Genomic DNA, 19,036 nt, shown 5'->3' with positions numbered 1-19,036 from the left:
CTGGGGAAAGCACCTTCTGCTGCTTCGCCATGCGACTGCATTTTATCCTGAAGCCCTAGCAGCATTAAGCAGAGCACACTCCCTGTGTCCATGCCAAGATTGTACCGTGTTGTGAAAGGCTGTATTCTACACTTTGGGGGGTGACTATTCATTAGTTGTACAGGTTGTTATATATCAATTATAGAAAAATCAAATTCAAAAAGGTTCCTTAACAATGAAATCAGCATGATTTAACTGATATTAAAGCATAGTTTCCAAAAAAACTAAAATTGTGGCTTTCCTAGAAATACAAAATGATCACATGCCAGAGACTTTATTCAACAATGGGCATATTAGTACAAACTTCAAGATGTGACTATGGGCCAAGAGTATTACTGAAATATATTTCCAGATTATATAAAAACGGTACATCTACTGTAAAAAAGGGCTCTCTAAGCATTAAGACAGGAACACTGTACAAACTATTCCTGTGTGGTTGAGACCTAACTTTTTATTTTTCCTGAGACAGGGTTTTTCTACATAGCCCTGGCTGTCCCAGAAACTTGGTTTGTAAACCAGGAGGGCCTTGAAATCACAGAGTTCTATCTGCCTCTGCCTCCCAAGTGCTGGGATTAAGTGTATGTATCACCACCACCTCACAAAACCTAAAGTATTTAATAAAAGAAATTGTTAGGTATTTTTTTTTACCATGGTAGAACCAGAAAAAAACATTATTGAAATAGAACACTGTAAACTGGGTGCTTTAATTTTTCTGCTGCATAGCAATTAGCTATAATATCTTGGGCCATCTGTTCATCAGAGTAGAAATCAATTACATGTCCCCTGCACAAAAATTGTTTGCAATATTGTAGATAAGAATCATGTGTGTGACAATTAACTTCTACTACCACAGCATTATAAAGCAGTCTATCTAAAGAAAGAAAAGGGGGGGCTGGAGAGAAGGCTCAGTAATTAAGAGCACTCACTGCTCTTCCAGAGGACCTGGGTTCGATTCCCAGCACCCATATTACAGCTCACAACCATCTGTAAATCCAATTCCAGGGGACCTGACACCCTCACACATACACATCCAAGCAAAACACCAATGAACATAAAATAAAAAATAAATCATAAAAAAGAAAGAAAAGGGAATGCACCCCATATAGTCATTTCAGGGTCCATGAGAAAAACCCAGGATTACACAGATAGGACATGGTACTCTTTCACGTCCTAATAATTTTCCCAACTTGGATTGTGGACCATGCTAATCCAAGTACAGAAGAAGACAGGAGGTGGGAAGCAGAAACAATGTGCGTGAATTCTTCCACCAAAATCTGCAAAGAGTCTGGGGATACACATGATAATATCTTGTTTGTACTCTAACAAATAAAGCTTACATGAATGATCAGAGGGCAGAGCCAGCAGCTAGTTAACCACAGAGGTCTGGAGGTCTGTACAGACAGACAGGAAGCCACATGGCTGGGTGGAGAGAGGAATATAAAGCAGGAGGAGACAGGAGCTTGTTCTTTTTCAGCCAGGAAGGGGTTGAGGTAAGGTGTGGCTGTGGTTGCTTCTTTGTCTCTCTGATTTATCAGCATTTACTGCTGTATCTGACTCTGGGTATTTATCATTAAGACCAATTAGAACTCATGCAACAGATACTCGAATTTGACAGACTGCTTGCCTAGCTTGTGTGAAGGCCTGGATTCAAACACTACCTCTGCATAAAACAGGGATGGTAGTACACACCTGCACCCGACACTCAGAAGGCAGAAGCAGAAAGATCAGAAGTGTAAGTCCACGGGACTGAAGACATGGCAGCTCAGTCAGTAAAACACCCACTGCAAATGAGAAGCATGAGGAACTGAGTTCAGATCCCCAGGACCCACAGAACAACAAAAGTGTGGCTTCACTAACCCTGATCAGTCAGTTCCAGATTCAGTGAGATAACCTGTCTCAAAAAGTAAGTCGGAGAACAACAGAAGAGTCCAGTGCTTACATATGGCTCCCATTTGCATCTGCACACACATTTGAACCAGTACACAAGTAAACATACCCACTCTCCATACAAACACAGTTCAAAATTAGGGTTAGCCTGAGCTATATGACACACTGTCTAGAAAAAAAAATTTCTGGGACATTCCAACAAGGTCAGACTACAAAGGACACTAATATCCTGTTACTAAGCTGTCAACTTTTGATTCATCCTTTCCAGGAAGCCATCTAAATAATTCTACTCCCAAGAATCTATACTCCATCAGGTATGTGCCAAGGTATACAAATTCCATAGAGTATTGATGCAGATTTCCCAACTTACATAGTTGTCAGAATCTTTCCATAAGCCCTTAGCGATTCCATGTGATTCAGAGCTCCTTTGATGGTCTGTGTCTCTACCCTACTATACTCATACCTGAAAATGCTGCCACGTGCATAAGAGACTCAAAGAACTAGACACACACACACACACACACACACACACACACACATGACAGTGAGAATGAGAGAAAGGCATGTTCCCTCTATACAGATCACAGATCAAACAAGGATCAAAAGAGGCACCTTCAACATACTTTCAAGTGGATCTGTTCTGCTTAGAGCAAACAATTTCAGAGCCCCAGTTCCTCAAAAATCAAAAATTACAAAGAAAAAGAGAGCAAGAAAAATACTGGATACCGACGCAGGTGCTGAGAGCCCTGCTTAGTCGATTCTGTGGGACATGTTCCTGCAGTGTCCTCATCCTCTCTCTCTCCTACAATCCTTCCTCCTCCTCTTCTGCAGGGCTGTCTGAGCTCTGCCTAATATGTGACTGGGGGTCTCTGCATCTGCTCCCATCAGCTGCTGAAGGAAGCCTCTCTGGTGACGACTGGTGCTGATCTATGAGTATTGCAGACTCACTAGGGATCATTCTCTGCAGATTGATTTTTTGGAACTCCAGTGGGTGGTGTCTCTAACTCTTATCTGTTCTTGGGAGCCATTTCCTATGGGTTTGATATGAGGGCTTGTGTCTAGTCCTATTCCATATTGTTATGTCATATTCAGCTGATGGCCCTGAGAGGCCTGCTCTTTTCTGAAGGGAAACAGAGGAGCAGTGGATCTGGAGAAGAACAGAGGAGGGGGAGGAGTAGAGGGAGGGAAGGCTACAGTCTCCGGATATGTTTTATGAGGGAAGAATAAATTCTTTAAAAAGAGGTGGGTGGGGGAACAAACAAAACCAGCAAAGATTTAATAAGAAAAAAAAAATATGGATTCATTTATCAGAATGGTGTCACCAGAGCAAGGACTGTGACAATGTGACTACTTTAGTGAAGCCATTTGAGAAAAAGCAGCCTTTCACAGATACCTCTTGCCTGTGGGAGGACAATTTAGAGAACAACCACAACCTCAAGGAACCACTCCTGACTTTAATCCCTTTGTGTACTCAGTTTAGCATTGCTGAGAGTACAAACCCTGACAAAAGTGACTTAAGGGGGAAGAGTTGTTTTGTTCACTGCTGCAAGTGTCAGGAAGAGCTTGGTGAGACAGAGCAATTCACATCACGGCAGACCAGAGAGCAGAGGGAAGAAAGGCCAGCTGACTTCCTCTTTCCTGTATTCAAGTGAGCTCCAGCCTATGGGAGGAGGAGGCCTCACAGTCAGGGTGGATCCTCCGTTAACCCCTGGAGAGACACAAGTAAATCTGCTTAGCCACCTGTCCTGTGGTTCTAAACCAGAGAGTGCATGCACTGTGAAGATTACCATGAGTGCACTGCCTAACATATTATTTGGGGGCTATTGATTACATAAAAAAAATTTTAGGTTTACTTCCCCAACACTCAAAGCAGCACCAAATCAAAGCTACATGGAAAGCTTCACATTCTGTTTTCACATATATCAAAATCACATGGGGCTATTCTGGGAAATACAGCAAGTGCCCCAAAGGAGACAGTCACCAGAGATGCTACTGGAATACAGGTCATTAGCATGCCCCTCTCAGATGAAAGGTCCTCTGCACTAAGGACTTGTCCAGATATACTGTCACCCAGACAATAAGAAAGCTCAAAGGAAAACCACTGGGCATCATTTGCATTAAAACTGGATAGCAACAAACATTAGCATTTCATATGAGGTTTTGCTTGTATTCATTATTTCTGAAAAGTGTGTGGTATGCCTCTTATACCAATGTTTCCCACATTTCCAGGGACTTAACTCTGACCTGGAGGTATCACTGAAAGGAGGGTTCTAAAGTGGGGCTTGAGATGCTGGGTTTCATAGATACTTAGGACTTCAGTTGCATAGCAAGGCTTGAACTTACCACACAAAAACTTTGTAAATATACACAAGGGCATAGAAAATTTTATTTCTTAGTTTTTTGTAGTTACTTTATTTATTGATACACAAGCTCTATTTCATCTCATGATGAACCACAAGCCCTGATTAGTGTTATAAATATCCTGTAATTAGTGTGTTATTTAAAATAATGGGAAGCAGAGTCTTGTTGAGCTTCTGAGAAGTTTTGACTTTCCAAGAAAGGATGGCAGGGCTGAGAAGCAGAAGGCCTCAGGAGATCTGCTGGGATGCTTTCCCATGCCTAGAACTGTTCTTGGCGCAAGTAACATTTCAACAAATTACATCAATATAAACCTGGAGAATAGTCTAGTTCAGATTTTTCAACATTTTGGAGAGCAAACAAAATTAAAGCCTTCTATGAAATTTAAGTTGCAAACTAAGAAAAATAAAGATAAGTTCCCATTATTTTAATATATATTTGTATAATTGATTTCAGCCAAAGGCTAAATGATGAAATACATTTTTAATAACCAGCTGTTTGTCCAAAGTGAAGGGATGTGCCAAAGGAAAAAACCATACCTGCATTAAACATCCTAGGAGATTGATTATAATTCCAGGGATTGCAGGAGAGGGAACATTGAAACAACAGAACCAAATCCTCACAGGCTGTTAGAACCTGAATAACCATTCATTGCCCACTCCGATGTGTGACCAGCTTTGGGAGTACATTGTCCACTCCGATGTGTGACTAGCTTTGTAAAAAAAACTAGGGAAAGGTTTTGGGACTGTAGAAATGGACTCCAAGCTTCCAGCAACCCAAAGGCTTTCCTTGCACTGGGCCTAGAATAAGCGCTCTCTCCCTCTCTCCCTCTCTCTCTCTCTCTCTCTCTCTCTCTCTCTCTCTCTCTCTCTCTCTCTCTCTCTCTCTCTTGAGGTGAGAGCTGGGTTACACATCAACACTACAAAGCTGAGTGTCTTCTCAGCAAGACAGAGCTGCCAGCCTATATTCCCAAAGAGAGTCAGCCCACATCCTGCTAGGCACCATCAGGAGCTGCACAGATTTCCCATGCCTGCAAACACAGAATTCTCAGTACACAGCACTAGCACCTGGGTTAGGGAGAAACTGCAAACCCAGTGCTCTTGGGTGGAAAAGGGCGAGCTTCTCAGCAGCACCTGTGCCAGGAACCAGAACCTCACCTCCTCATGACCCAGGAGTACATCAAAAGCTTAAGGTTGCTGAAAGTCATAAAAACTAAAGAAACCATTCCTGATTACAGATGAGTAGATTAAAAAACAACGGTGCCATAAAGGCAGTATTACTGTCACAATGAAACTCATTTGTTGGAGCATCTGTTTGCCACCTACAAAGAATAACACTTTCTGGTGGATTTCACCAAGAAAAGGACAGAAAAGAAAGTTCCCCTTACTAGGAAGTCAGTGTAGAATCACACTGATCTGGAAGATCTCAAAACCATCTGCTGTTAACATACCAAAACCTACAGATTCTATATTCCCGTTTAAGTCACTGGTGTGTGTGTGGCGGGGGGGGGGGGTTGATTAACAATATAAAAAGTGCCCTCAGAGGTTTGCTTTATATGTTCTGTGTCATTTAATCTAAATAAATAGGATTTCCCTCAGTTTCAAAAGGCATGGAATGTTCGAAATACTAACAATTACTGGGAGAGGAGTGACCTGGAATGCAGCAGCTAGCACCATAGCCAATGAGAGTAACGCCCTGCCTGGTATGGAGAAGATGTTGCTTAAAATGAGGGAAACAATTTGGCTATTAACAGTAGATGGACTAAAACTTTAGTCATTAAATACAATGAAATATAATTAAAAGGACAACAAAAAAAGCAAGGCAAATACAAAAAAAAAAAACCACATCAAATCAAACTTGGGGGAAAATAAATTAAACTTACAGCACACATACAAAGTTACAAAGAGACGCTCAATGATGGCAGAAAGTCTTGGCATGCTTCACATACACTTTAGCTGGTAAAAACGGGGAAGAGCCCAATGGTGCTGAGCTGCACAGAAAGGAAAGTGCTGCAGTCAAAGCAACAACTTGCCAAGGAAGGCTCCGTAGAGCTGAGGAATGCATGAGATGGATTTGCAGTTATATAGACAAGTGAAATCTGACTAACAGAACCCATGACAGTAAGAGACTACAATAGCTTCAGCATTTACCATTACACGGAGATGAAACACCCTCCCTTTTTATTCTCTGAAAAGTGGTTGTGTTTGTTGGTTGGTTGGTTTGTTTTGTTTTTAGAAATCTGTTAGTTCTAAGTTCTACTATGACAAGAATGGCAGACAGAAACTGGCCAGGGTAGTTTAGGTATTTGTCTTGGGCCAGAAGCTGGAAATGCCCTTGGCTCAGTCTTGGGCAGAATGGAGCTCTGGCTCTGATCTGGATCCCTACCATCTTTCTCCCGATCTTCCACAACCTGGGTGTGCACCCCTCAGTGTGAAGATGAGCTAAACTGAGAGGCACCTGGAAACACTGTGGGTGAGCAGCTCACCTCACCACGCCTCACATATTTCTGCCAGTCTTATTAAAAAGGCCCCAGAAAAGCAGTCTGATGGTTCAGGTTTTCTAGGACCCATCCTTCTATGGGTGTCTTCTGCTCACTCCCTTCATAAAACTACTTGCTAAACTCACCCTCCCACTATCCCAAATTTCATTCACTGAGTTCACAAGGCAAGGTACAAGGAAGCCACTGATCTGGAGTGGCACAGATGGTCATTGATTTTGTGTGACAGCTTTGCTCTCTGAGATAGGAACTCTTTGAAACAAGAAAATGTCCATTGTACTTAAGGACCACCCTCTGCTAAATTCCAAAAGCAAGCATACTATTTCAGTACAAACAACAGAGCCCTATTGACACAAAGAAGCATATGAGCAGAACACACAGGTTTCAGCCCAGATCTATCTCTAACAACACCTTTATTCCGGGCTGACCTTGGAGAAAGAATATTCTTTTCATTGTCTATGAAGTTAATTACAAAGTTATGAGGCTTGATCAATGAAAAAAAGATTAGGATTAACCCGTGAAGTTCAGTTTGTCTTTTAGATTTTCCTAGCTAGATTTTCCTGGCAATAAAATAACACAATCCTTAACTGCAGCCTTGGCAAAGAGGCTTACCTGCCATTTGTGATACATTATATTACAAACTGAATCTATATGAAATATGTTCAATAAAAATTTATCATCTGGGGGCTGGAGAGATGGCTCAGAGGTTAAGAGTACCGACTGCTCTTCCAGAGGTCCTGAGTTCAATTCCCAGCAACCACATGGTGACTCACAACCATCCGTTATGAGATCTGGTGCCCTCTTCTGGTGTGCAGATATACATGGAAGCAGAATGTTGTATACATAATAAATAAAAAAAATTTAGCATCTGAACTAAGATGTAACAGAAATGTAAACCACCCCCTGAAGCTTGAAAATTTAGAATAAAAGATGTAAACCTTAACATCTATAACTTGTATACTTATTGTTAAGTTATGGCAACATTTTAGAGAAACTAATTTAAATATACTAAAAAATTACCTCTTTTGGTCAAGACCAGGCTGGGGAAACCCACAGAAACAGCTGACCTGAACAAGAAGAAACTCATGAAACCCAGACTGACAGCTGTGAAACCAGCATAGGACTGAACCAGGCCTCCTGAACGTGGGTGTCAGTTAGGAGGTCTGGACAATCTATGGGGCCTCTGGTAGTAGATCAGTATTTATCCCTGGTGCACAAATGGACTTGGGGGACCATTCCACATAGAGGGATGCTCTCTCAGCCTAGACACCTTGTGGGAGGGCTTAGGCCCTGCTCCAAAAGATATGACAGACTTTGAAGATCCTATGGAAGGCCTCACCCTCCCTGGGGAGCAGAAAGGGGATGGGATAGGGGTCAGTGGAGAGCAGAGGAGGATGGAGAGGGAGAAGGAACTGGGATTGATATGTAAAATAAGATTGTTTTTAATCTAAATAAAAAAGAAGAAAAATAAATAAAATTACCCCTTTTGAAGAGGTTATGTGGAAATTTTTAATTACATACAAAATGTTATTTACCTTAAACCACCTACTGTAGGCTGAATCTTTTCAGAGTGTTTTAGATTGAAACATGTTTGTCCTTCAAAGACATGTAAGGTGAGAGATTGGTCACCAGAGAAGGAAGTTAGGTCACTGTGTATGGGTGGGTGGGGCCTTTGAAGGAGATGATGCTTCCCAGAAACCAAGAGATGATCACCCTTCTCCCCAGAGTGCTCCTCACCATCAAGTACTGTGCATTGCCTCCACAGGCCCACAGCAACAGAAACCAAGAGCCAAAGTAAATACTTTTTTGTTTTTCCCCCACCCCAATAATCAAGTTCTCTACTTCTGGGGAGTATGCTCCCAGCCATCCCCTCCTTCATGTTTCTCAGGTATTCTGTTGCAGTGACAGGAAATGGCTAGCTCACAGGAAGGCTTGTCAGTCCTCTTTCCTTTCCTGGAAGCATTGAACAGAACAAGACCCATGTCATGACAGAGTCTTTGGCTAGACTTTGGTCAGGATCTGAACCTTCTCATAGGTCCCTTGTAGACTTCCTTCAAATGTGATGTGCGTTAAGTCCCTTCTTCAAAATCCTAAGGTGTTTCTCATCCTCTACCATTCCCCAACAGATGTCTGTGCATCCTGGCCTGTCCTCAGCAAGAACCCTTCTAGACTGTTTTAAGCAAAACTTCCCAACACCTGTGTTTCCCCTTAGAAATGTTCCCTCTACGGATAGACCATCCTATTCTTGGCTAGCAGGTCCCACTTCCCGATGCCACATGCACACTTGAGTCTAATCTCTCACCAACACTGTAAGAACTGGAAGCAAGGGTCCCTGCATTTACCTCAGTGGCCCTGAATGGACTCTTCCTGGCTGTGTTTTAATAAATGCTACTCAACAATATTTCTCTAACAGTGGATAATCAGAAACTGTTGAATGAACAAAAAAAACTATTTAGATACACATACAACACCTAAGAAAGACACACACACACACACACACACACACACACACACACACACACCTGACTTTCTACATACCAACTATATCCTGTTGAAGTGCCATTATTTGGTGGTCATGAGACTACAGGAGCCCCTCTAATTAACCAAGGGGTTATGTCCTAATAAAATGACCAGACACTGAAGCTATCATAAACAAGAAGCACATTTAACAAATCTAAGGGCTAAATAGAAAAGTTCGGCAACAGCACGCATTACAGAATGCTCGGCGTCTACCTCTATGTTTGCATGGCTAACTGGGACCTGCAGCTGATGCTGGCTGCTCCTACCACAGGAGAGCCATGCACACCACCAACCATACATCAAAACTGAAATACAAATCCTGCCTGAATTCTTAACAATTCTCAGTACTTGAGAATTTGACAGTGTTAAGAGGTAAAACAGAATGAGCCCAAATGGGTTGGTACCAATCAAAACACAGCTGGTATTTCCGTTAAGAATTTGAAATTGTACACAGAGCCACTGCCAATCATGCGCACACAGGAATTTCATATCATCTCCAAGACAAGGAAAGAAATCTATAGAAGAAGCCACAGCAAATCAAGATACCTTATCTTGGACTTAGGGCATTCACAATGGCGGGAAAGTGAAGTTCTGGTATTTTAGAAAAGACTGATGTTTTTTAAAAATTATACATATGTATATGTGATCCAAACTGGTTCCTCAGAAAAAGGAGTACATGCTCCTTAGATGCTCGAGAGCCATGTGTAGCTAGTGGCTGCTGCATCACAGAGCACAGATTTAGAGACCAGACTAAACCAGAAAGGTCTATGAACTGTCCCAAGTGGGTTTGGCAGAATGACCAAGAAACTTCTACTTACTGACACACACTTAATCAATGCAAATTCACAGGAGTCAAATCTACTCTCACACATCAAATCTTACTCTGGTTTGCTGAGTAGGTTATGGAAGGATCACACGTATGAACGTCATCACGTCATATGTGAGCGCTACTACATGACACAGCGAATGGAGGCATGTGACTGGTATGTGTTTGTAATTCACAGGATCAGAATTCCAAGAAGGATGATTCAAGTATTCTCAAGTACCCACCAGTGAATGTGAATGTCTGTATTTACCTGAGATTTTATGATACACTATTTAAGTCTGATCAAGTATTTTCAGCAGACATAAAATGCCCAGAAATATAAGGAATATCATTAATACTACATTGAACAAAATATTTCAAAATATTTTGTTAATCAAAAAATATATACTGCTCCATAATCACTAATTTCATACATAGATGGCAACATGAATGCCAGAATTGGAATGACACAAAGAGCAATGAGTTAGACTTACCTGGGACTCTCTCACCTAACTGAACCAAACCCTGCTACCCAAATAAATAGTAACCTCACTTGAGAAGTGATCAGAAAAATTAATGTTAGAGATATCAGGTTCTAATCATCAGTATGTTGTTTCTTTAGTATGACGTTTTAATAAGAGTACTTTACATTTGAACAGATCATTCCTTAAATTTAGTTTAAAACATCTTACATTTGCCCAAGAACTTAAAGTTCAGATTTATTCTTATTTTATGCAGATAAGGAAACTAAGGCTCATGGAAACTAAGTGGCATGGGAAGGTCACACAACTAAGATGAGCACATCTATCTAAAGCTCAAAGCCAGGCCACCTTTTATTTCCACAAAATTTCCACAGGCATTGCCCTGTTGAAGCAGTAGAGCTATGCTGTGCACACAATGGCATGTAAACGTTAGTTATTACAAAAGTCTGTAATATAATTATGCTGACTGGATCAAATGTGCATTAATAATACTTAAAATGGTAATTAAGTTTGGAACAAACCTCAATAATGGTAATTCAATTTAGAAGAAAAAACTCCCAAGAGCATCATGCTCAAAGGAATCTTTTCTAAATGTAAAAAGTCTATAATCTTTTTTGCAAAGGAATGCAAAGTGATCAATAAAAGGCTTGCCAGCATAAAATTTATTTATGAAGATCAAATTATGTGGAGAAACTAAAATGGAATTTTTGACTCAGAAGTTATATTCCTAAAGTGAGTTGTATGACATATCAAATTGCTGTATTTTTTTTATTCCATCAGATCTATTTAAGGCTGATGTAAAAGCTTTATTTGAAATGTCGACAACGTCAAGGAGAATTAAAAATGTGAGGGACAAGCATGGTGGATTCATAAAGACTGGATGAAATGCAGAGGTGGTCCTCACTGGAAGAAGGCAACTGGGAAAACTCATTCTCAAATAGCAGAAATTTAAATATGGGCAGCACTCCATACTGTAGAATGTGGTAAGTGGAGTTGTAAATTGAATAAAGAAACTTCCATCACATCCCCATTTTTGTCTTAAGAGAGCTTAGGTGAATGACTATATGCAGTAAATACCAGGGAGCATGTTAACGTAAGTGCACACTGTGGCAACAGTGGCAGTCTCTGAGGGGTTATAGCCTGGTTCTGTTATCTGTGGTGTCGGAGACAAAACTCAGGGCCGTATCCAGACTAAAGGACTCTGCCACTGAGAGACACACCCAGCTCATTGTGTTTATGCTTTCTAACTTTATATAGGTAGTATGTTAGTCTGAGGATGACACACCACTATAAGTAAAGGTTTGGTCCACAACGTGGAGCTACTGTCAGGCTTTTAAGAGCTTAGGCACTCACATCGGAGACTGAAGGACCCTAGTTTCTCCTCGTGCCTTCTGATGGAGATAAAAGCTGCTTGCTCCCACATGGGGACTTGCCACAAAGGGGTCACTATCCTCAACCTTTACTAGAGGCTAAATCCATGGTACACTACCTACTCTTGGACTTTGATGACCCCAAATCGAAAGCTACATAAACTATCTTTATAAAACTCATTTCTGCCAAATACGTCATTAGCAGCCAAAAGCTAATACGGCATACATTATAAAATATATTTAAGCTCTTTCTTAAAAACTTTTTTTGTGGGCTTGTTGATGTCATTCACTCATTTGGTTTTGGAGATGGGACCTCATCATGTAGCCTTAAATAGCCTGAAACTCACTATGTACACATGGATGGCCTTAACCAGCAATCCTCCTGCCTGTGTGTCTTAAGTTTTGTTTTAGTTGCTCTAATGAAATACCTTGACAGAGGCAGCTTAGGGGAGAAAGATTTTCCTTTTATCTTACCCTTCCAAGTCATAGTCCCTCAAAGCAGGAAAATCACAGCAGCAAGGGCCAGAAACAGCTAGTCTTACCACAGCTACAGTCATGAGCTAAAGAGCGAATTAATGTGTGCATTGCTGAGTTTGAGCTAAAGAGTGAATTAATGTGTGCATTGCTGAGTTTGGAGGCGGGTGCCTTCCACCTTCCAACTGGGTCTTCTCATGTCAATACACCTAAACACCACAACTCCCCCAAGACCAGCCTAATGGGAGTTACAATGGGAGTTATAATGTCCCTCATTGTAGCTCCCTTTGGGGGTGATCCCAGCTGAAATCAACCTTACTGTTTTTGTTTGTTTGTTTGTTTGTTTGTTTAAGTTCAAACTTACAGAGCTGTGAGGCTCTGTGATACACTTGACAGCAGGCACTGAAAATTAAGACTGAAAAGTGAAGATTTACAAAGAGACACTGAAAAAGTTTACAAAGTTTAAAACAGCAATGGAATGCCCTACTAATTTATTATTTTTTTTATCAGTATAAAAAGCTGAAGTCTGGAAAATGTGGAAAACAGGTAAAACCCTTCAGTTCTTCCTATATATCCATGTGAAATGCTTGCTACACATATCATCTTCATAACTCTCTTTAAAATTAAATAAGCAATTGCCTTACTTTATTGATGAAAAGTATCACCAATTAAAATACTATATTTTTGGCAGGCAAAATATCTCTGTGGGTAAAGATGCCTACTACCAAGCTGACAATCTGAGTTCAACATGAGGACATACATGGTGGAAGAATGAAGAACTGGCTTCCACAAGTAGTCCTATGACTTCCACATGTGTTGTGATATATATGCATCAATACATATACATACATACATACATACATACATACACACAAAAAGAAATTATAACTTTTACAACTGTAACCAGATGATATAAAGGGCCTCCTTGTAAATAGGAGAAATGCTTTAGTGATATGCCAGGCCCCTATAAAGTATATTAAAAACCCTATAAAGGAAATGCAAACTGAAGCTCTAGCTAGCTTTGAGTACCTATGAAAGTGGCTAAGATTTAAGAATAATGATTAGAGATTTCTGAGTGATGAATACAGCATGAGCTAAGGGAAGCATATTGAAGTTGGAATGAATGCTCACTTGAGTAAATACTAGAACATAAAGTGAAGAACAGAAGAACAAGAGCCGGATACTGGAGAGCAGGCAAGACAGAGATAAGAGTTACAAAATACCGGATACAGTTTCATCTTGTGAGTGTCGGGGTATCCTCACACAAATCTAGATGGCACAGCCCTTTGCTCCTAGGTGACAAGCCCATACAACATGACACTGATTTCCACAGGCAACTCTAACTTAGGATATTTCTCTATATGACCCACAACAAAGAAGTCAGTGAGAAACTGGCCGAGAGAAGGTATCAGGTTATTTTCTAGGTTTAGTTATTGAGACACTCAAGCCTCCAGTTCAGAAGAACACACGAAGCTGTTTGTTTTTAACTGTGAGAAGGATGGAGCACAGGCTACATACGGGCAGAGCTTTACTAGTAAGCTGAGTCCCCAGTTATCACACAGCTCACTTAGGAATATTTCCATTTTGTTCAGAAAGCAAATGAACAAGGAGCTCATATGACATCTGAATTTATATATATATATATATATGTATATATATATATGTCACATATATGTATATATACACTATATATATAAACCCACTGTTGTAAAATAGGCATCTATAAAACCATTTATAATATATACCAATTTTGTTTGAAATGAATAGCAATAGTTATTTCCAGAAGACTACTATAAATTATTAGCAGTTTAAAAGAAGGCTTTATTTAAAAAAAATCCCTTCAATAAAAAATAACCTCCAATACTTGTTAAATTATTATAAAGGACTAGGCACTGAACTGATCTCATAGTAACTACTCAGTTTTACTACATCTTACATAGACCTAAAGTCCACAGAAACATTCTGGAACCTTTGTTTCAAGGCCAAAGCTAGAAAGGAGACAGGAGTCTACAGAGGGAGAAGTTCTGAGAACTACCACAGGCGCACTTGCTTCTGTCTCTGAGGTTTTGTACTTGACATGGGACACCACAGTATTACAAATCTTGCTCCAGTGTAAACTAAAAATGTTCCAAATTAAAGAGCCAAGGCTTCCCTGCTGAGTACGTAATAAAAATGAGGGCAACGCTGCGCTTCTCGGACATTACTTTTTCCGTCTCAGCACCAACCCTGAACTCCCACTGCCACTGTTTCTCAGACTTCGCCACTCAATCTCAAGCTCCTAGCTGTTGAGTCTAACTGCCTTACACGTGTTAACCCATAGTCCCGGCAGCCTCGTGATGTATCTCTGCTATGCAGTTGGGAACCGCTAAGCAGCAAGACTAAAATGTCAATCTAGAGATTCTAAGGCTTCAATGCCATCCCCCAGCGCTCACCCCTCGGCACATCTCTCAAGACAGAAAACATGAGCCATCTTTGGGCAGTGACACTTTTACATTTTAGTTAAGGCATCTGATGGTCAACAAGTCCACCAGGACCAAATGTTTAGTTTTTGAAATGCTGTTGGTTCTGCCATTATTAAATGATTAAAAGCTGTGGAATTTAATTTGCAAGGCATTGTGATGCTTGATGTCTGAAAAACTATTTATAGTAATCAACAGGAAACTTTATATAATCAAGTTTAAAAAGAAAAAGAATGAGTTTCAATTCTCATCCTTTCATTCTCTCCCTCTCTCTCTCTCTCTCTCTCTCTCTATATATATATATATATATATATATATATATATATTATGTAAAAAGGTATCAACAATGCACTAGAGGTATACAAGGGTGGTTCCACGAGCTCACATAGACTAGAGACACGGTAGCCCTCTCAGTATGTACAGATAAGACTCCTGTATGTTCACACAATGTCGAGGCTCACATAGCCCTATGTTTATTAGAAACCATCTCAGCCCTTAAGGGGTCCATGCCTGTAGGTGAAGAACTGAGCACAGTGAACGATTAAAACTAAGGAGTCAATGTCACCTACTGTTACCGGGGACACCTACCACTTTTTGGAGAAGGGTTTTCCTATCAGTACTCCCCAGGATGCACTGGTGATAAACATAAACCAAATTCAAATCTCAGAACAAGACCCCTGAATTCACATGCTTATAAAAACTAAAGGTAATGATGCTTCTGAAACTGATGAGGAGCCCACAATTCCACACAGTGCAAGCACAATGAACAGTAGCTGGTAAATGGGGGCTGGGGAAAACAGTTCCTTCTGGAGAGCAAGGAAAACAGAATTCAACCTTAGAACCCACATACAAATACATGGCATAGTGGTTAGCAATGCTAGCTCTAGGGAGGTGGTCACAGGGACCCTATCCAATTGGCCAGCTAGCCAGCCTAGCCTAATCAATGATTTCCAGACCAGTGAGTGAGTGAGAGATCCAAAAACAAAGTGGACAGTACCCCAAGAACGACACAAGGTTGACATGTGCCCTCCATACGCACATGTACAGCGACACAAAAACTAATTTCCAAAATAAATACATTTAGCCTCACAATTTATCACGGTAGTCAATTTACATACGAATAAATGCTATCAATAAAACTCATTCCACATATGTGGAGTGTAGCCCGGCGGTGGTGGCACTGGGGAGGCAGAAGCAGGCGGATCTCTGTGAGTTCGAGACCAGCCTGGCCTACAAGAGCTAGTTCCAGAACAGCCTCCAAAGCCACAGAGAAACCCTGTCTCGAAACCACCCTACCACCTCCCCCCACCACAAAAAAATTTCAAAGTCTGAAAAATAAAAATCCTTGAGATTGGGAATGTAGTTTACTGATAAAGAATTTGTCCAGCTTGCTAAAGACTCTGTGTTCGATCCCCAGCACACATGTGCACACACACACACTTATAATTAAAATCCTTAGTGTTAAACCTTTCAGACTTTTATATAACTATTTACTAATCTTGTACTAAGTCCAGGTACTTCCAGGTGATTGGAAATTCGTCCCTGACAGGAAACTATTGCTGTCCCTCACGTTCCCGGTGTGGCATGTTGAGCTGTAGGAGTTGGTTTCAATGTTTATTAGCTCTTGGAACTTCAGGCAGAGGACGCAAACTCTTATCAACTCCCTCAGTCCTCACAAAGGGTCTGCATGGCGAGGACTAACATCTATGCTCACTTTCCAAACAGGGAAACAGAGGCACCGGGTGTGGCTGGGTGCCCTTCGCAGAGGGCAGAGGAAAACGGAGAGTTGGGAGATGGAAGCGCAGACAGCAGCCCTGGGGGTTCAGGATGCCGTCCCTCTGCGGGCCTCGTGCTCACACTGCAAGCACGGTCAGGGATACAGTACCCGTGGGTAGCAGGGGCTCCAGCGGGGTAAACGCATGCTCCATAGCGGGTTATGGCTTCTGCGTGCAAAAGAAGAGAAGTTCCAAGTTACAACTTTCCCCCGACCTAATTCTGCAACAGGAGCAAGCGGGGCGCAGCTTGCACTTTGACCCGGGGCTCTGCGGGAGGGAGGACCAGGAAGGTGCATCTGAGGGCCGAGGCCCCGGGGAGCTCCCCGACCCCTCTGGCTTGCAGCATCCGGGCACTGGCGTGGAGGGGCGGCCTCCCTCCCTCCCTCCCTCCCTGTCTCCCTCCCTCCCTGGGTCCCGCGCCCCCGCCCCGCCGGCCCGCAGCCGCCGCGCGCACTTACACAACGGCGGGTGGAGCCACGAGCGAGGCGAGCGCCGGCAGCAAGGGCGACGGTCGGATCGGCTGCTCGGCGCTCGGCTGCGGGGCCTGAGGCGAGCCGCTCGACCGCGGGGGGTGGGGGAGGGTGGGAGGAGGGCTCGTGCACGCGCGCGCGGTGCCCCGCCCCTTCCGGAGGAGCCCGTGGCTGGCCCTGCACGGAGGGCGAGCATGGTCGCCGTGCTCAGCTCCCTGCGTGGCAGGCGGAGAATTCCTGTCCTCCTTCTTTGACTGTCGCGCCCCGTCCCCCGTGTCCACCTTCTCGTCCGGCTCCCGCTTCCTGCGCTTGGTGGAAGCAAACCCCACGGAAACCCGTGTAAAGGAGTCGCCGCTTTGTAGCAATGGAGCCTCCTTGCCAATTATAAGCAAAGCCAAAGGGCCCAAGTATCCCCGGCCACCACCGCTCCTAGGCCCGCAGAGAGGACGCGGGACTAGTGGCAGCCCTCACGGTCTCCTCCTGGCCTTGGGCAGGGTGACCCCCACAAGAGTTAGCTGGAAGTGCCAAGCCTCGACGTGACTTCACCCCCCTCCACACATCAAAAGCACACGTTTTAAGACACCCTCAAGATGACTAAAACACAAAGTGGAGATGGTGGAGGAGGTATGTTTACGTGTAACACGGGATTGCTGCACTGCAAAACGAAATTAAAAAAAACCCAGCAGTCCCAGGCAAAAACAGTGAAACCATAACCCAGATGTATTATCGATGATAGTCCTGTAGCAAAAAAACATAACAGTAAGAGGGCACACTTAACAAGCAGATGAAATTTACCCGTCAGTTTATGAGGGATATTAGTAAGAATTTGCAATCATTAAGTAATTACCTTTTGGTTACTGTAGAGGCCTTTTGTGTTTTTGTTTATCTTCTCTGAAGTGGTGACTGAAAAAACAAGAAATCATTAAATGCTGACCGTGGTTTACTCTTGAATCTTCATAGTCTAACCCAACTGCTAGTAAAGGACAGTAAGTATTCACTGAATATCCGTACTGGAGTTGTTTCAATACTCTTGAACGCTGCCTTTCTAGCCCCAGCTTATCATCTAGACTCAAAACAAATCCCACACCCTTCACCTCTAATCAACTCTAATTGATTCCAGAACCTGGTTATCACACACACACACACACACACACACACACACACACACACACACACATCCGAATGTATGTGTGTGTGAAATGAATTCATAGTAAAAGGAAAATTGTAGTATATTATATCAGATTTTCTTAAAAAAACAAACCAAGCCCATAGTCCCTAGTGGAATGTCATTAACAGTAAATTTCATAGATAGGTATGGTAGAATAATTTCAGTTGTACTTTTAAATGTATTTGAACATTCTCAGAAAATGGCTAATGACACTGCGGTGGTGGTTTAGATGAGAAATGTCCCCTACAGTCTGAGGTCTTTGAACACTTAGTCCCCATTGTTGTCATTGGGAAGGCTGAGGTGCTATACATTCTAGCTGTAAGAAGTCAGTCACTGGATCTGGGCTTTGAGATTAAAAAGCCTTTGCCCGCTGGCGGTTTGCTCTCAGCATCATGCTGGTAGTTAAGACATGACCTCACAGCTTCTGCTTCTGCCATCATGCCTACATGCCTTCTTGCCATAATGGACAATGGACTCTTATCCCTCTGGAAACATAGGCCAAAATAAACTGTTTCTTCCTTAATTTGCTTTGCTGTGGAATTTTACCACAGCAACAGAAAAGTAACTAAGTAGGTGCTTTATGAAGAAGTCAATAGGTGGAGGGAAATAAGGTATTTTTTTCTCAAACACAAGGTATCATGTAACATTTTAAATACTTCACAATAATTTCATGTATGTGACACGGTGTAACAATTTGTGTACTCAATATATATGAATGGGATCAGAGAAACT

At 42.1% G+C, this 19,036-nt stretch overlaps 1 protein-coding gene across 10 annotated transcripts in view; it reads right to left on the bottom strand.

The window, feature by feature from the left end:
* Tpk1 (thiamin pyrophosphokinase 1) overlaps positions 1–17,231 on the bottom strand; it is a 336,395-nt gene extending 319,164 nt beyond the window's left edge. For 6 of the 10 annotated variants that reach the window (XM_027389793.2, XM_035450436.1, XM_027389796.2 and 3 more), the window contains exons 1-2: positions 17,125–17,231; positions 16,777–16,834 (exon numbers count right to left, since the gene is read on the bottom strand). In XM_027389793.2, the coding sequence (XP_027245594.1) occupies positions 16,777–16,819 (43 nt within the window). In that variant the 5' untranslated portion in view covers positions 16,820–16,834; positions 17,125–17,231. The other 4 variants (XM_035450435.1, XM_027389794.2, XM_035450434.1 and 1 more) reach the window with 4 other exon arrangements.
* Between the last annotated feature and the right edge of the window lie 1,805 nt (positions 17,232–19,036).

This window comes from Cricetulus griseus, assembly GCF_003668045.3.
Source record: "Cricetulus griseus strain 17A/GY chromosome 1 unlocalized genomic scaffold, alternate assembly CriGri-PICRH-1.0 chr1_0, whole genome shotgun sequence".
NCBI lineage: Eukaryota > Metazoa > Chordata > Mammalia > Rodentia > Cricetidae > Cricetulus > Cricetulus griseus.
The sequence above is the reverse complement of the archived record's forward strand: the minus strand, read 5'-3'. Positions and strand labels throughout refer to the sequence as shown.